Source organism: Sprattus sprattus (assembly GCF_963457725.1).
Source record: "Sprattus sprattus genome assembly, chromosome: 17".
Taxonomy (NCBI): domain Eukaryota; kingdom Metazoa; phylum Chordata; class Actinopteri; order Clupeiformes; family Clupeidae; genus Sprattus; species Sprattus sprattus.
The window spans coordinates 6,548,022-6,566,484 of record NC_137915.1 but is presented as its reverse complement, the minus strand read 5'-3'; the positions used below and the strand labels follow the sequence as shown (position 1 = coordinate 6,566,484).

At 46.9% G+C, this 18,463-nt stretch overlaps 1 protein-coding gene across 1 annotated transcript in view; it reads left to right on the top strand.

Moving 5' to 3' along the window:
- Nucleotides 1-1,438: 1,438 nt before the first annotated feature.
- ek1 (eph-like kinase 1) overlaps nucleotides 1,439-18,463 on the top strand; it is a gene marked incomplete at both ends in the record, with an annotated part of 76,091 nt that continues 59,066 nt past the window's right edge. Inside the window, 3 exons of the mRNA XM_080855259.1 lie at nucleotides 1,439-1,526; nucleotides 9,619-9,683; nucleotides 12,294-12,963. Of these exons, the coding sequence (XP_080711385.1) occupies nucleotides 1,439-1,526; nucleotides 9,619-9,683; nucleotides 12,294-12,963 (823 nt within the window). The remainder of the gene's footprint in view (nucleotides 1,527-9,618; nucleotides 9,684-12,293; nucleotides 12,964-18,463) is intronic.

Below are 18,463 nucleotides of genomic sequence, written 5' to 3'. Positions count from 1 at the left end.
ACAGCAGGATAGGCATGCTGACAAGTCACTCATTCACTCTCTCCCCTCCTTACTATCTGCCTCCCTGTCCTGCCTGTCACTCTCAATGGTTTTGCAGTCATTTCAACATGTCAGAGAAAGAGGGTGAGCGAGAGAGAAAGAGAGAGGGGGGCATTGTACACGTTTTTTTTTTTTTTTAGTTTCAGCAGTGCTGTGCAGTGGAGCCTAGAATAAAAAAATGCATACTCCTCTATGCACACAACACGTACACACACAGCCACACACACAGACACACAGACACAATTACACACACACACACACACACACACACACACACACACACACACACACACACACACACACCTTAGGCCCCAGGCTGATTTTCTGTCATACACTGTTCAGTGGGGTTATGCAGGAGAGACATCTCACTAGCCTGTAGGAGCCTGGCACATTGAATGGGATTTGAATATAGAATACATAGGTAAATTAATTATATCCCCATTCCAAACATATTGCTTCAAGCAATAACATCATTAAATACAACTTTTACGATTAATTGGAGTTGACCAAGATACCTTCTTTCGGGTACTGTGGTGGGCGACTTTCCTGTGCCTCTGGACTGCACATTCCCTGTGACGGGAAGACTCGGCGAGGCAGCGGGAGTGACTTCAACCCAAACACACTCGTGGTTATCTACGCATACATAATCGCCCCTGACACAGGCTGACGTAACGCGCCGCCCTCGCCGGCCCAGAAACTGCGTGCATTATTTAGAATGGCAAAGCAAACAGCGATCTCGGGCTTGGCTCTACCTCTCAATGGATGCGCTCACAGTCACAATCAGGATCTGCCAGTTCACCCACAAAGGGAGCTTCCATGCCCCTTGTTAAGGTTGTGATTCCAGGCGTTGCAGACGTTGTTTAAATGTTTCTATATTGTATCTTACCCGCACCATTTACGTTACACATGACAGTGGCCAACAGACACACATATCTGTAATATTATTGAGAATACTTCCTCATTTGTATTTGTATAAATTGATGTATTGGCAGGAATACAGCCACATTCACTTTACGAACACAGAGCATGACAACAATTGGAACTCCTGGGGCATTGACAAAATGACATAGCGCACTGGCAGATAGGAAAATAATTTAAAAGGAACTGGTTTAAATGAAGAGCTCATATGCCCCTCTCCTCAATCTCTCTCTCTCTCTCTCTCTCTTCTTTTCACACACACACACACACACACACACACACGCACACACTCACACACTCACACGTTCGGCCACTCCTGCTGTGATTGACAGCGCAACGGACTAGTGATGGATTCTCCTTCACCACGTTCTCTCGCTCCGCGCGCCAGTGTGGCTCTGTTCTCACCAGTTCACTCGCGCTGCTGAAGGCTTGGTAACGCAAGTTTGCGCTCAGGGATGCGGGCGCGAGGAGACGCCTGATCATGGCTTTGTATTGGATATATCCGTCCATTTTTATCCTCTATGCTTTCAGACCGTGCCAAGGATTGAGGAATTACCCAGACAATGAAGGTAGGGTGAAATATATAAGTGTAATTCACTCCTAAAATCACCGCTCGTGCCGCGGCTCCTGTGGCACCGGTTAACGAGTTCATGATGGAAGAACCCCCAGATATCGGTTAGAAGTCCCCTTGTGGGTGTCGTACCGGTTAAAGCAATGTATAACTTCGGCAATTCACTGCGCTTAACGGGGTAGCCTACGGGGTAACGGGGTTAAATTGTAACTGTGAGGTGCCAGTGTATGTCGTAGACAAACGAGACACGAAACTTAAAGCACCGGTAGGTTATACTAATGAAAAACCAATCTGTCTGACAAAGATTTAAAAATGCAGTGTATTGAGTTACATCCAAAAAGACGTGATTGGAAATGATTCCCATTATTTTCCCGTTAGACAAAAACGGTTCGTTCTAGGGTATGTTAAGCTGTATGAATAGTTAATGTTACAAGTAGTCTGATCCATACACATTGGATCACATTAGTTGTTTCAACTTGCAGATATCAAAGCTATGAATTCATGAGAGATGAATGTGTTCCCTAAGTAGACCTATCCATGAGCGCACTTTTTGTTAGGTTTACCCGGTTTACCTTGGCTTTCCATCAAAATATGATTTGAAGTAATTGGCGATTTTCTAGCTTGTTTCAGCGGGTTCTTTCGCCCAGGTAGCCTACTTATGAGGCATCGGTGGATCCGTAGGGCATAAGGGTTTCTTTTTTGTTCCCAAGCCACTATATTCGTAATTTGTGACGTGAGCATATTTCCTTGTCTAATATATGACAAAAATGAATGTAAAGCGTATTCAATTATCTTTAAGTTGTCATGGGTCACCGATTGCTAGTGTCACCCATTGGAATCGTCGTGTAGCCTACAAGTTGTAAGCTACCAATTAAACTAACCTCTCCGCAGAGCTTTGGTCAGAGGGTCAGTCAAGTATAAAACAAATTAATCGCATAACTGGTTGATTTTAAAACCTAACATCGCCTAAAAGACGTTTGGTTGTTAATAGGTCCCCAGGACTAAACGCCACACTGACTTGGAGCAGGGTAACCTAAGTAAGGGGAACAAATAATCAATAAATACCGTTGCTAAATTCAGTTGAACAGAAATGCTTTGTCTTGCAGCATTTTATACTTTGAGGCGAGGTGACTAGCGTTAATGCATTTTATAGGCTACTCACAAGATTGTCAAAAACATTGGTTATGTTTTTATTAGTCACAACCACAGAATACATACAATTTGCTGCTTAAACTGTTAGGATTCTTATTGATTGTGTTCAGGTTCCCTCTAATCCAAGGTATTCAGGGACTACTGAAGGTTAAAATGGAGAGTAAAGTAAGCACCGCAAAATCAATGACAAGCTCACCAGGGTGTTCTTTTTTCATAGGGCTGCAGGCTTCACAGGCGATACTCTCTCTCTCTCTCTCTCTCTCTCTCTCTCTCTCACACACACACACACACACACACACACACACACACACACACACAAACACACACAGACAATGTGCCACTAGACACCACATCACCACTTTTGTTATTTTGTACACGATCAATGGATGATGGATCACTGATCATTGTTGCGTTAGTGTCCTTATCAGACTGTATTAATGGAAGAACATATCCTGACTGAGGCTATACAGTATGTGGACTGAAAGGAAATAAGTAAGCAGTTACATTCTGCATTTCCTGCCATTACCAGCAGGTGGTATTCCAGAGGCAGTGTTACACATAGATGTTTATGTTTGATAAGGCTCACAGGTGGCAGCCTGGCCATTACCAGCCTGTGACTCCATTTCTTGAGCTTGAAATCAAGTCAGGCGGAAATACGTAGGCTGGTGTCACCAGGCTACACAGGTGGTGCCTGTTGTACAGTATGTTTGAGCAAGAGTCTTTGATCCCAAGCTGAATGCTATGTGTTTGTGTCTTAGGTTGATGATAATATCGTTGCAGTTTTGTGGTGTATGACCCACAGCTAAGTAGTTAACTGTGTCAGAGGCTTCAAATCAAGCCCTTTGTTGTTGGAGAGCTAATCCAGATTGAGGCGCTGACTGCTGCATTCTCCTTATGAGTGTCAGTGTGTCAGTGTTTCGTGCTTCTCAGCACTTCTTTCGCATGTGCTGGAAGACAAAGGAGCCTTGCTTGCAAAAAAACATCACCCTTCAACCATTGGACACGGCAGCCATACAGACGGAGCGATGTTGTTGAATGTGTGTCAGAATGCATGTCTCGTGTTATTTACTTCCTTCATTGGGTTTAGATTCACCGACAAATTGTCAGGTGCCTTATGGTTTGATCATTCTTTGCTCAGACCACAATTATGTCTCTGTTTTGCCCCTTTGTGTTTTAGATATTTCCCCATGAGCTGCATGCTAAACCGACTGCTTAACATTCAGTGAGTAAGAAAGCGCCCCCCAGGACTTAGGTCCACCGGAAAATGGACGGCGACGCAGGCCGAATACATTTACTCATGATAGTCTTTGAGCGTCTAGTATATTTTTTCTGTCATCATTCCAGGCCAAAAAGAAAATATATGGCTTCCCCTGCCCTGTGTGTACAAAACCACCTGTTAAACACCGTGGGGAAGAGTACCTCACAGAATTGTCTCAATCAGTTTTGGAATGGTGCGGTAGCCTACCCGGCATTGTCATTGGATTATAGCCCCCTGGCTGTGCCTCTGTATTCGGTGGGTTTGGTGATGGAGCTCTCCCCTTATTAGCTTGTCTTTCGTGAGGACGCCCGCTGAGGAGGGGCTCTCTTCTCCAGCCTTTGTTTCGCCGTCCTCGGAGCTCGGCCCAGGCGATTAGCATGAGAAAAGGCCTCCTTTATTCCCCTGCTCAGCCTGACTCAGAGGCCTTCCTCGGGCAGGGGCAGACTGAAGGGCTCGGTGTATAGCGAACTTGGATTTTTTTTTTCTCCTTTTCTTTTCGTTTTTGTTTCAGTGGTGGTAATGAAGGCTGAGGGTCTAAGTGGGTTTCTTAGGTCTCCTCTCATGTCGGTGAAAAGGAGCCTCAGATTTGGTCCTTGTAAACCCTCATATTGGGCGGGTTAAGAGGGTCGGCATTTGTTGATTTTAGCGACCTCCTAATTTAAGTGGGAGAAGTAAAGGTGCATTGATGAGGATATTATGCTGGAGGAAGTTCCGAAGTGCCTGGATCGAATTTACAGCTAGTTGTTTTTTCACTTCCATAGTCATTTCAGGCTGGCACCCAAAACTATTCAAACTGAAGGAGCTACAAAAACCCCCATGAGCTTAGCTGAGGAATTCTCTCTTTTTTTTATGGCTTTTGGACGCCAGACAGTGTTTTGGCCTCTTGAAATCACTGCGGTTCACATGTGAATAAACTGAACATGCTAGCAGACACTGAAGGCGGTCAGTCTGAGTAGCTGTGGAACGATTGAAAGGCTCCAGTTGTGGTTTTGGAGTTTCGGGATTATCCCGGCGCGCTGGGCAGAACTGTATTGTTTCAGCTGGCCCCATGCGGGTCCTCTCACTCCCACTGCATTCGATTTGGCGGTTCGATGTTCAGGGGGGGAGGATGCTAGCTCCAGGAATCGCAGTCTGCCCTAGCTGCTTCTGCAAACAGCATATCCTCCATCCCTTCTTATGGCGCTAGAGCTTGAACCAGCCCCTCCCGAGATCAAAGGCCCTGTTTGAGAGGAGAGGGGCAACGTGGCCTCGGGTGTTTTACAGAGCAGACAAGAGCAGAGACGGGGAGTGATGTACTGCCAAGGAGCGTGTCTGCTCGTCAAAGACCTGCAAGGCAACACAGAGGCCAAGGACTTTTCCCCAGCTTCTGCTTTTCCTTTTTTTACCCTGGATTTTGGAAAACATGGAACATTCCTGTCATTTCACCCGCTGGCTACGTTGGTTGAATTCTCTGCTCAGTCTCTTTCCAAACTTCAGTGTGATGGGTGGTCCTATTCCGCCTGGTTTCCGACTGTTGGTGAGATCGGATTTCTGCTTGGCTCAGGAAATTAGACACCGCCAGGTCACAGGTCAACCAGCCCCAATCCAATGGTCTGGTTTGACCTTCGTATTATTACATGACCGTAACCAGTGTTGTCGTCTAGCATGGTGTCAGGCAAAAAAAAAATAACCAACCAGCATCATCCAATCCAACCTTGTGCAAAGATGTTTGCTTTTAGCAGGGTAGCGAACAGCTGTGTCCCTTGAACTGAGCCAAAGCTGTCTGGATTGGTGAAGTGAGGTATCCACATTGTGAGGCCAACGTGTCTGAATCCTTGTGCTCACATGCATGTCTGTTTGTAATATTTTTTATATTTTTTATTACCATTGATCTTTTCTTACTTATAAAAAGCCTATATTTTTACTATTTTATGGTGAGATATGTTTTAAAGAGACTGCACACAGTGTAGAATGCTTGCAAAGATGTAGAATGTCAACAAATGCCTTTACCTAAAAAGATGTTTGCTGTTTGTTATGCTGTTGGTTCCAATAATGTATTATACATTGCCTCTGAAATATGCTTGCACTGCTTGAGAGAGGCTGTCAGGGATGGCAGCGAAAGCTTTTTTCTGGGTCAGGGAGCACAAGAGGAAATCTTTGGTGTAAGTAGGGGCGGGGTTGAGGGGGGTGGCGGAGATCTGTGTTTTTTGGAAGATGACATCACCTCCCCGGGGTCTTGAGGTGAACACTGTCTACCAGCGGCTAATTGAGTCTGGTGTTGTTTAGCTCAGTTACCTCGTCTGGTGTGTCTCTCTTGGGAGACCCCCTCCACAACACGGTTTGGAGCTCTGTGCAACCCAAGACCTGGTTTAGAGCCACCAGGACTCAATGAGATGCACATATGAAATCACATGAAGTATAGGCTTCAGTCATGTATGTGCCTGAACCAATGCACCAAACCACACACACAAAAAATAAAGATTAATGGCTGCTACAGCAGGTGTGTGTGTGTGTGGGTCTGTGTGTACGTCTGTGAGTGTGTAAGTGTGTGTGTGTTTTATGTGTGGGGGGGTTTTTATCTGAACACATTCCCAAAGGACTTCCCCTCACCTCTGTTGTCTAAAGAAATGTAGAGCTTGCTCTTTTCCTGCTGCACCCACCGTAAAGTAGTTCCCTTCACTCTCATCACTCTCCCAACGCTGGCTTGAGGTTGACAGTCATCTATATATTACCCGCCCACTGCTGACAGACACTATTAGCTGGGGAAATCATCCTGACCTTCCTCTTAATCATCTCAACGAGTATCTTTTGTTGGGGGAGACATTCTGAGTGGCTGGCTGGGAGGTCCTTTTCGTCTTCTTCTCTGCCCATTTTAAGTGTTCAACTCGATATATTTCACTCTTTCATTCGAATGTTAGCTAAGTATTTCAAACTGCTCTGTTTGCAGTTTCCTGTTGGCCACATATTATGCCAGTCAGTCATTGAGGGATTGTTGGGATTGATGTTAGGAAGCCTTTGTTGTGGGATGTGTGTGTGTGTGTGTGTGTGTGTGTGTGTGTGCCTCCTGGATGTCTCTCGAGCTTGAGAAACTTCCCTCTGATAGCTTATCTGATCGACTTGGGATTTGGGGGTCTTGCATGCTGTGATAACTCTGACAGGCCTCCCTTGTAATCGCTGCTATCTCCGAGGCCTGGGCTCCTGCCCCGTGAGCGGCATCCTCGTGGAGAACAGCCAAAGATAATACATTCCCAAGACCACACACATCATGACTTCCTGTCATCCCTCTCTTTTTTATTTTTACTTTTTTGTTTGCTGCTTTCCTTTTTTTCTTCTCGTATATAGTCTTCAGTCTGGCCTAAAACATTCTTTCCACCCAGCAGTGGTGTTGAGACGAAAAAAAGAGTGCAACGAGGCAACGGAAAAGGAGCGGAGAGTTTTGGGCGCTTTGGGTCGTGTGAGTTTTCAGTCTGTTAGATGTCTAGTGTGAAGCCAGACAGTTCTGTGCATTCGGGGCCCGCTGAGCCTCGGTTCTGAAATCTTGCGCTGACAAGAGTGACGTCCCTCTTGGCCCAGCTGGGAAAGACGAGCCCCTGTAGAGCTTCCCTCACGCTGTCTCTCATCCTTTCTCTCCTTCTCTCTTTTTTTCTTCTTCACTCACTCCCAGCATGCACTGGGCCTTCCCATAGGAGCAGGCCTATGACTTTGCTCTGCCTTTGATTGACAAGGGAAACCAATGCACACAGCACTCATCTCTGACTTACTATCAATGCCTTTCTGAATTTTCCATGAATTGAATTGAATTTTCCCTTTAAGCATTTAGTTTGCGTTAAGAGGAACGTACAAAAATGTCACCTTGGTAACAACTATAGTCCATGTCCTTGACAAATCCAAGGCTTCATATGCATGTGTGGCTGCAAAAACTAATTTCACCTTGTCAGACTTTGGAAGCCAGTCCACTATAGCATATTTGTTGTTTTCTGAGGTTTAACATTATCTAATATAGTAGTCATTTAATACTAATAATAATGTTATGTAATAGTAATTTCTCTGCCTGTTGATAGGAGAACATAATGGTACACCCTGATATTCAGTCTAGAAACCGGCAGCTGCTGTAGCGAAAGATGGCCTGAGATTTGCTGACCAACAATGCAGATCCATCCTCTCCTTATAGAAAAAGAAAGTTAACATCTCAACAACTATTAAAACAGAGAGAAATGCATTACACGATGGTTATTTTTTCCCTTTTCCTTCCACTCTACATCTTTATTTCTTTTGGGCCATTTTGAAGTCTCTTGAGAGTGAGAAGAGAGTGCAGCCTGAGAAAGTGGCACTCTCTATGGTAACCACCGTGTAAAAACACTGTAAGAGAGACAGGTCTCTATGGTGACCGCCGTGTGAAAACACTGAAAGTGAGACAGGTCTCTATGGTGACCGCCGTCGCTGTGGTAACCGCCGTGTGAAACACTGGACCTGAGACAGGTCTCTATGGTAACCACCCTGTGAAACACTGGAAGTGAGACAGGTCTCTATGGTAACCGCCGTGTGAAGCACTGGAAGTGAGACAGGTCTCTATGGTAACCGCCGTGTGAAGCACTGGAAGTGAGACAGGTCTCTATGGTAACCGCTGTGTGAAACACTGGAAGTGAGACAGGTCTCTATGGTAACCGCCGTGTGAAGCACTGGAAGTGAGACAGGTCTCTATGGTAACCGGTGTGTGAAGCACTGGAAGTGAGACAGGTCTCTATGGTAACCACCGTGTGAAACACTAGAAATGATACGGGTCCTGCTGGCAATGCTAATGGAGTTTGGAAACAAACTTCATGCTTTTGTTTGTTTTGTGAAATGTGCCATTTTAGTGCATGGAAAAACATTTTAACGCATGGACATACAACCTCCCAATTCTTACATGCACGGAGTGAAGTGTTTTGCATTATTACCACGCATTCCAGCATAAAAAATGTAATCAGTATTTTCACATCTATGTGAGCAGGCAAAACGGAAAACAGACTTGTTTCAATCCTATCTCAGTTGTCAGTGTTTTCCATTGTTCAGACAGAACCACTGTGTCCAGTGAGTGTGAGTCCCTCTGTTTGGTGTATCACAGGGCAGAGTGTGCGAGTGTGTGTGAGTGTGTTTATCAGCTGTAGAGTGAGAGGTAACTCCACACGAGAGGAGATGGAAGAGGAGGGACTTGTGAGGTTTGGATGTGATTAAAAATTAATCATGGCGGGTCGGCAGGCCTGTAATTGGTTTGGATGGGAGCGGAGAGGGAGAGGGAGAGGGAGAGGGAGAGAGAGCGGGAGAGAAGGCGGCGATGCAGTCCAGGGCCTGGAGGCTGCACTGATATAAATAACTGCAGCACTTCTATTTTAGCCTCTCCCAACTACCCCCCCCCCCCCCCCCCCCCCTGAAATATTGTCTGAGGATCAGATTTTCTGGTGTGTCAGTGGTTGAAGAGCAGCTTAGCACAGCATAACTGTTAGCTCTGGACAGCTCAGCATAGAATGTCAAACAGTATGTGTTCAGCTGTTATTATAATGTATATCATAATCACGTCATTAATCTGTTACAACCTTCAAATCTGAAGTTGTGCTCATTCATGTCATAGTTGTTAGATTAAGCAACATGTAGAATGTATATGGTGTTGATAACAACCACTTCTCCCCCTCCCTCCCCTTCTCTCTCTCTCCATGTCTCTCAGTTACACTGCTGGACTCTGTGTCGGCGTTGGGGGATCTGGGCTGGGAAGCCTACCCAGCAGAAGGGGTGAGTCTGACTGATTGCAATGGCTTCCACATAGGTCATGTTGTGGAGTTCACTGGCTGCATACATGTTTCTCAGATCTGCGGCCTTAGGGCCTCACACAGTGCGGCAAAGCATATACAGATAATGTTATATAGGACGTGATTAAAAAAGCTGATGCTTTTATGTAGTAAAAAATTGTAGTAGAGAACCCATACATAAAAGACAAGCCAAGCATATAGGTCAAGGGCAGACATGGCTGTAATCATGCCTCTGCCTGCTCAGTCACAGTAGATGTCCTCAGAGTGTGAATGGGAAATCAAATTGCTTCGGACTGCAAATTGCAATTTTCGGACTGGATACAACCAGTAGCAATTTCTCTAAGAGACTCGCATGATGGGCACACAGTGTGTTTCATCATCCTCCGCCCACTCCCGTCACAGAAGGCATTGTTGTGAGCGAGGCAGGTATGCCTGTGCCATTCTCCTTAAAATGGACTTTGCCGGTGAATATCAGACATCAGACATCAATGCTCCTGTAGGGTGTTTTTTAGGGCTGTTTGATGGGCTTTGTCAGTCCCAATGCATTATTATCCCTGCCAGCACCATGCAGCACTCCCGATCCCCAACACCCCCTCAAAGAGAGCTCGGTGAGAGACTCTCAGGGTGGCGATGACCCATTTTTCTCTGGAGACATCACGTCAGCCTTTGGTCCGTTCGTCTCTCTCTCTCTCTCTCTCTCTCTCTCTCTCTCTCTCTCTCTCTCTCCTTCTCTCTGTCTTTCTCTTTCTCTCTCTCTATCTCTCTCTCTCTCTCTCTTTCTCTCTGTCTCTCTCTCTCTCTCTCTCTCTCTCTCTCTCTCTCTCCCCTCTCTCTCTCTTTTTCTCTGGAGACATCGCGTCAGCCTTTCGTCCGTTCGTCACGGTGGTGGCAGCTTCTAATTAGGGGTTTGGTTACCAGCCACCCACACCTGAGGACCTAACCCACTCCCCCCCAACTACCACCACCACTGTGGGTTCAGCTCACCGGGGTGTCCGAGATGAGGAGCTCATTTTCGGGAAAGATCTCTCCAAAGCCCGCAGGAAGCCAGCCCTCCCTCCCCCCTCCCCCCCTGTTCAACCAGATGCAGCAGGAGGTCCCTCTTCATCAAACGCTTTTGTTAGTCAGATGAAATACTCGATGAAAATTTGATGGTGGATTAAAAAAGACAAGAAAACAGCTAGCACTCTCTCTCTCTCTCTTTCTCTCTGTCTCTCTCTCTCTGTCTCTCTCTCTCTCTGTCTATCTCTCTCTCTCTTTCTCTCTGTCTTTCTCTCTCTCTTTCTCCCTCTCTCTATCTCTCTCTCTCTCTCTCTCTTTCTCTCTGTCTCTCGCTCTTTCTCTCTTTCTCCCTCTCTCTCTCTCTGCCTCTCTCTCTTTCTCTCTCTCTCTCTCGCTACCTCTCTTTGAGTGTTCTCATTTCTCTGGGAGGCTCGGGAAAGTAAAGCTTGGGACCACTGGAATGGCTTTTGAGAGTGTTTGAAGAGTGGCTAGGAACGGCGTCGTTAAGTGTTCAGGCCATCAGATGTTGTAATATGCACATACATTTAAAAATAAAAAAATAATCTCTGGATGTGATTTTTGAGGGATTCTGAAATAGTCACAGCCAGCTAGATTGCTTTCCATCAGCCTAACATAAAAGCAAAATGGCAGCTGCTAATGACAGTATAAAAGTGGCACTCCACGGCCATCACTTTCCCGCCAGGATTTCCAAAAGCGAAAGCAAAAATCTACTCTTCTGGGAGAGGATGAATCCATTTAGGTGAGGTGAGGCGACCGTTCAATCCCCCACCCCCACCCTCTACCCCCACCCCCACCCTCACATCCACCCTCTTCCCCCACTTCCCCGATACAATGCAGCGACAAATTACCCATCCTCATCCAGAGCATTCCGCCGCCAGCGCCCGTGACTGACAGCCAAATCTGCCCTCTCTGATTAGTCGCCCGGATACTTAGCGCGGCGCGTCCGCCCGCTTCTGGGTCACCACCTGTCAAGTGCAGTCGTGCCTCAGATGGCTCTGCCGTTTTCAGCCGACAGCCCAACCCCAACCCCCTACCTCTCTCACAGCCGTGGTGTAATGACACTCTCAGAGTCAGGAAGAGGAAGAAGAAGAAGAAGAATTCTAACTCTCTAAGGAGGCGCCTCCTCACCCTAGAGCATGTATGACAGCCCCATGTGCTTTATGTATATGAGTGGGCACCAACGTGGATGGCAAGTTTGTATTCAAATCTTGAATGCCTTTCGGCTGTTAGTTGATGTGCTTGCTTTTCAATTGAGGATATTATCTTCTGAAATGCTCTCTGAATGTCAATGTAATAATCATGACAAGAATTAATTAGTACCAGTATTCAGTGGTCACCACTAGAGTGTGTGCTGCTGAGTGTCGTGGGGACTATGGAAACAGGAATGCAGAGGGTTGTTGACTTCACAGTCATTAATTAAAATGTCATCAAATGTAACATGTTTTTAATAATATAATCGAGTCTGACACCAAGGGACAATGTGTAGGTGGTGGTTAGTGTACTGCTGTATTTCTTTTAAATGCTTTTATTGTCGGTAAAGTTCGTTTTTTTCTTCCTGGTGAATCACCTGCAGTGGGAGGAGATCAGTGTGATGGACGAGAGGAACACGCCCATGCGCACCTACCAGGTGTGCAACGTGATGGAGGCCAGCCAGAACAACTGGCTGCGGACGGGCCTCATCCCCCGCCACGGCGCCCAGCGCATCTACGTGGAGATCAAGTTCACGCTGCGAGACTGCAACAGCCTGCCGGGCGTGCCAGGCACCTGCAAGGAGACCTTCAACGTCTACTCCCATGAGTCCAACTCGGACACGCCGCCGCCGCTGCGGCACCTGCGGGAGAGCCAGTACATTAAGATCGACACGATCGCGGCGGACGAGAGCTTCACTCAGACGGACGTCGGCGACCGCGTCATGAAGCTCAACACGGAAGTGCGCGACATCGGCGGCCTGACCAAGCGCGGCGTCTACCTGGCCTTCCAGGACCTGGGCGCGTGCATCGCGCTCGTATCCGTGCGTGTCTTCTACAAGCGCTGCCCGCTCGCTGTGCTCAATCTAGCGCGCTTCGCGGACACCGTCACCGGCGGCGACTCCGCGCTGGTGGAGGTGCGCGGCACGTGTCTGGAGGACGCAGAGGAGCTGGAGCCGCCACGGATGTTCTGTAGTGCCGACGGCGGGTGGCTGGTGCCCATCGGGCGGTGCGTGTGCAGGCCGGGATTCGAGGAGGTGGACGGCCGCTGCCAGCGTGAGTGGGGTTTCTTTCTGTTGCTCTTTTCTGATTGGCCAGTTTTTACGACTTCAGGGTTTCCGAATTGTTTTCATGAACTTCTGTATTAAGAGATGGATTGCTAGTAAATGCTTTTTGGTGAGGTGTTTTTGGTGTAGAATTCAGACAATTAACACAAAGATCTTTATCATCGCTCCGTTCATTCAGGTATAGTTGCTTTTACACACAAGGCCATGTCATTTGCATACCCCAGGACATGACAGTGCCCAACTGCTGCTTACACTATACTAGTTCAGAGAATGCAGCTTGCAGAAATAGACTAGTTTTTTCGTCAGAATGTCTGCTTTTTCATGGCCTTTCTATTCCTTGCAATACTGCTGGGAGTAAGGTTTTTTCGGACAAAGGGGGTTATGAGTTGCGTGTTGTTGGAAATGCACACTGAAATTGTTCTCAGTCCACTCCCCTCAAGCTAAAAAACAAAGTGAGTGTGGACATGCCCTGATGGGCTCTGAGCGTGAGTCAGAGGATGCTGCCACAGAAGCTTCACTGACAAACACACACACACACACACACACACACACACAGACACACACACACAGACACACACACACACACACAGAAGCTTCACTGACACGTCTCATCACTCTAACAAGGAGCTGATGGAGCTGAGGACTGCAGGCGTTCAGTGATCAGAATCAGATTTTATGTGTGTGTGTGTGTGTGTGTGTGTGTGTGTGTTTGTTTGTGTTTGTGTTTGTTTGTGTGTGTGTGTGTGTACAGTGTGTGTGTGTTTGTTTGTGTGTGTGTGTCTGTACGGTGTGTGTGTGTGTGTTTGTTTGTGTGTGTGTGTGTGTGTGTGTGTGTGTGTGTACGGTGTGTGTGTGTGTTTGTTTGTGCTGATAGTGATGGTCTTTCTTCTGTAGGGTTAGGGTTATAGTCAGGCACAGGGGGAGCTCATGATTACTCAAGACACATAAACAAACACACACACACACCATACACACACACACACACACACACACACACACACACACACACACACACACACACCGTACACACACACACACACACACACGCACAGAGAGAAATGCATGTTACACACTACATACGTATTGTGTTGAGTGCAGTGCTGTGTCATGGGTGGTTGGCGATGCTGGAGGTGAAAGATTATTGAGATGTGACATTCCTGTGCTGATAGCATCTCGCTTGGCACTCGCTAATCCCCTTGCCACAGTAGGAAACAAGGAAATCAAATCGCATGTTATCCTTGTGTCGCCGCTTGCTCTCCCCTCTGCTGTGTGTCGGAGCACTTTACAGCGCGGATGTCTTTGTCTCCCACACAATGCAATCACGGCAAAACAACCACCAGTGGCAATTAGATATGCTTGACTCCAGGCCGCCTACCCACAGCAGAGTGGGCGAGATTGTTGTTGATTGTTGTTTAGTTTCGCTGTAGCATCCTCTCCGTATTTCTGCCTTTTTGTCAGAGGGTATTACTTGGGGCTGTCAGAGCCCTGACAGTAGTCATTGGACTGATTGATTGTCATCAAATGTCAACATGTCATGGAGATATTGGATAGCATGGCAGTGTTGTCAGTGAGGATTGTTTGTGCTCCCCAAGACAATGTTTTCAGATTAATCTCTGACAAATGGTAAGATGCTGTTGTGAAAACCCTATCCATATGAAAAGTGAACGGTTGAAATGTGTGAATTTGGAACAAGCAATTGCTTAAAAAAAGAAATGTGTCTCCCTCATCAAGCTTTGATTTGCATAATGAAACAGCAACACACACACATACACTCATGGACACACACACACACACACACACACACACACACACACACACAGACTCCCAAGGCATTATTATCATTAATGACATTCTCCTGTCGAATGTAACAAATTAGCTGGTTAATCAGGGCACCATTGAGAGTGGGTGGAGAGAGGCTGCTGTTGTGTTTTTGTTGGACCCTGGCATCTCCCAAGGCAGATACACACACACACACACACCGTACACACACACACACCGTACACACACACATACATACACACACACACACACACACACACACACACACCGTACACACACACACACAGACACACACAGACACAGACACACACACACACACAGACACACACACACACAGACAATCACACACACACACACACACACACACACACACACACACACACACACACACACAGCTCTCCTGCTCCAAAGAGGAGCCGGAGCAAACCGAGCCAGATAAAATGACCGCTAAAGAAATCCGCTCACTCAGAAACAATTCATCCTGACCGCCGAAAGGTCACAGGCTCCCTCAGCGAAAGACTGGTCATGTTGACTGGTCATGGTTGTTTGTTTGTGATTTCAAACGTACCCTCTATATGTTTGGTGTAGTGTACTGTGTGTGTTCATCTTCACATGTGTCTGTGCACATGTGTGTGTGTGTGTGTGTGTGTGTGTTATAAATGTGTTGAACGTGTTTAAATGTATGCTATTTCAAACAGGCATGCATTATTAGGTCTAAAAGCAGGTATTTTTTCACTTACTCTTTTCATGTAGGTGCTAATAGAGTGCTCAGAGTTATCCCTCCCTCTCTCTTGCTCTCTCCCTCCCTCTCTCTCTCTCCGTCTCTCTCCCTCTCTCCCTCCCTCTCTCTCGCTCTCTCTCTCCCTCTGTCTCGCAGTCTCTCACCTCCATCTACCTCTCACTCTCTCCCTCCCTCCCTCTCTCCCTACCTCTCTCACTCTCTCCCTCCCTCCCTCTCTCCCTCCCTCTCTTGCTCTCTTCATCTTTCCCTCCCTCCTTCCCTCTCTCTCTCTCTCTCCATCTCTCTCCCTCTCTCCCTCCCTCTTTCTCGCTCTCCCTCCCTCTGTCTTGCGCACTCTCTCTCTTCCTCTACCTCTCACTCACTCTCTCCCTCCCTCCCTCTCTCCCTACCTCTCTCTCGCTCTTCCTCCCTCCCTCTCTCCCAGGCCTTAGAGGTGTTCTGCTTGTTACTAAGGCTGTTATTATTCTTGGCTCAGCACCCCCCGTGGCTGTGGCCTGCTCTGACTCAACTCTCTGTTCTCAGCTCTACAATGCTGCCTATTGCTACCACCTCATGACCTCTGCGCTCTGAAGACTGCCTTAAATATTTATGTCTCATCCCTAGTTTCCTGGCCTGTGTGTGTGTGTCTGTGTGTGTGTGAGTGTGTGAGTGTGTGTGTGAGAGAGAAAGACGGATGTGTGTGTGTGGGAGGAAGACAGAGCCAGAGAGTAAGATGGGGAAGGACAGAATAAGGCATTGTTGCTGGGAGAGCCAGCGAGAAGAGAGAAGGAAGGAAGGCGGGGGAAGCCATCGCTGTCTTTTCTTGACATCTCTCTCTCCCCAGTCTCCCTTCTCTCCATCCCCCTCTCTTCTCCCTCCCCCACCCCCCCTGCCTCTGTGTCGTTGTTCTTCCTCATGGCGGAGACACAGTGGCAGCGTAAGTGATTATCTTAATTGGGAGCGTTGAGATAAGAGCAGCGCACGGTCGGACAACTGATCGCAGCCTTGCCTCGGCCTATCTGTTTCCTGCCCGTCCATCTGCTTCACTAGGGCATGGGCAGAGGAAGGACCGCCACTACAATCAGTCCTGTAATGCAAAGCACAGTAGCAAACTACACAGCGAAAATAAACCTCAACTAAGCATGGCATGGTGTTTAAATGCCAAGGTCAGGCATTTAATTTGCAGGCAAAATCAGCTCTGATTAACGGTATGACTTTACAGCAGTAAAGGCATTTTTCTTTTTCAACATCTGCTAAATCGCTAGATGTACGTACATAAAAGCGGCCATTGACCGTGCTGTTGAGGAAGCCACAGAGAGTAGTGCACACAGAGGATAATAAATCGTGATGCTGATGTTGTACTGGAACACGGGTGAAACGACACAAAGTGTATTTTGGCGACGCACGGAAGAGCGGAGGCTAAATGTGTCTTCGGCTCGTAATTTTCCGCAAGAGAAGGGGATGTGTGTTACGTTGGAATGGAGTTGGAAATCGGGGTCGAAAGCGAAAAGCTGCTGAGCTGATTTCACCTCTGCACGTTCTCTCTCTCTCTCTCTCTCTCTCTCTCTCTCTGTCTCTCTCTCTCTCTCTCTCTCTCTCTCTCTGTCTCTCTCTCTCTCTCTCTCTCTCTCTCTCTCTCTCTCTCTTTCTCCCTCTCTCTCCCTCTGCAGGTTCCCGGGGCGGTCGGAGAAAATGTGCGCTGGCAGTAGCTGCTGTCGCCCTGACTTTGTTGTGAAATCCTATACATTCACAGTGGAGTAACATGATTAAAAGTGTCAGAGGAATTATATAACGGTTTAAATTTAGGCCTCTGTTCATAGAGCATCCCCTACTGTGACAGGCACCGCCCTTCGTACCCTCCAACACACTCACACACACACACACGCACACACACGCACACACACGCACACACACACTTCCCTCTCTCCGCTTTTATCTCTCTCAAACATACTCAGTATTCTCTCAACAAATGTTCCCCACTGTCTGTCTCTCTCTCCTCACTGGGTCTTCTCTAATGTCTACACTCTCTCCAATCCCCTATCTATTTCTCTGTGTCTCTGTCTCTGTCTGTCTATCTCTCTCTAACTCTGTCTCTCTGTCTCTCTCTCTCTTCTCTAACTCTGTCTCTCTCTCTCTGTCTCTGCCTCTGTCACTCTCTCTCTCTCTCTTCTCTAAATCTGTCTCTCTCTCTCCCTCTCTCTCTCTCTCCCTCTCTCCTCTAACTCTGTCTCTCTGTCTGAAGGTCTACAAGGTCAGGCTCCACTAGGTTGCTGAGTTTCTTGCGGTCTGTCCTGGTCTGTTGCCCCCTCCCATTACTTCAGACAGACTTGAGAAATAGAAGGTGAAGAAACTGCAGTATCGGGAGCATATTCGAGACGAAATGAGAGCAGAGACAAGAGAGGAGAGGAGAGAAGGAGAGAAATATATGCAAGGAGAAAAGTAGCATAGCTGACAATAGCACTAAAAATAGCCAAGAATAGTACATGAATTACAGTATGTGAAAAGAAAGGAAGATGGGAAAAGGCAAGGCAAGTTTATTTATTAACAGCACAAGTTTACAAGGCAAATGTATTCATAAATCACGAGTTTACAAGGCAAGTTTATGTATATAGTACAATTCGTAGGAGAGATGTGGGAGGGGATTAGGGGGTAAAAAAAACAACCAATCATATGGTAATGCACCGGACATCACAGGAAAAGACATTTTGTGACTTTAAATATCTTCATATCATGAAAAATTACAAAGTTATATGATAGCATTACAAAGTTATATGAATAAATGATGGAGGAATGTGATATAAGAAGCATGGTATATTTAGCTTGCGTGATGCCACACATAGTGATACGTTAGCCTGTTAGCCAGACACACATGACGTATATTTCTGTTTGTGCTTTTAAAGCAGAACTCTTCTTTGGATCGGAGGATGTTTTTTTAAGTTCCACCTTGTGACACTGCCATTGTGGGTACTATGGCAACACCCTGACAGAT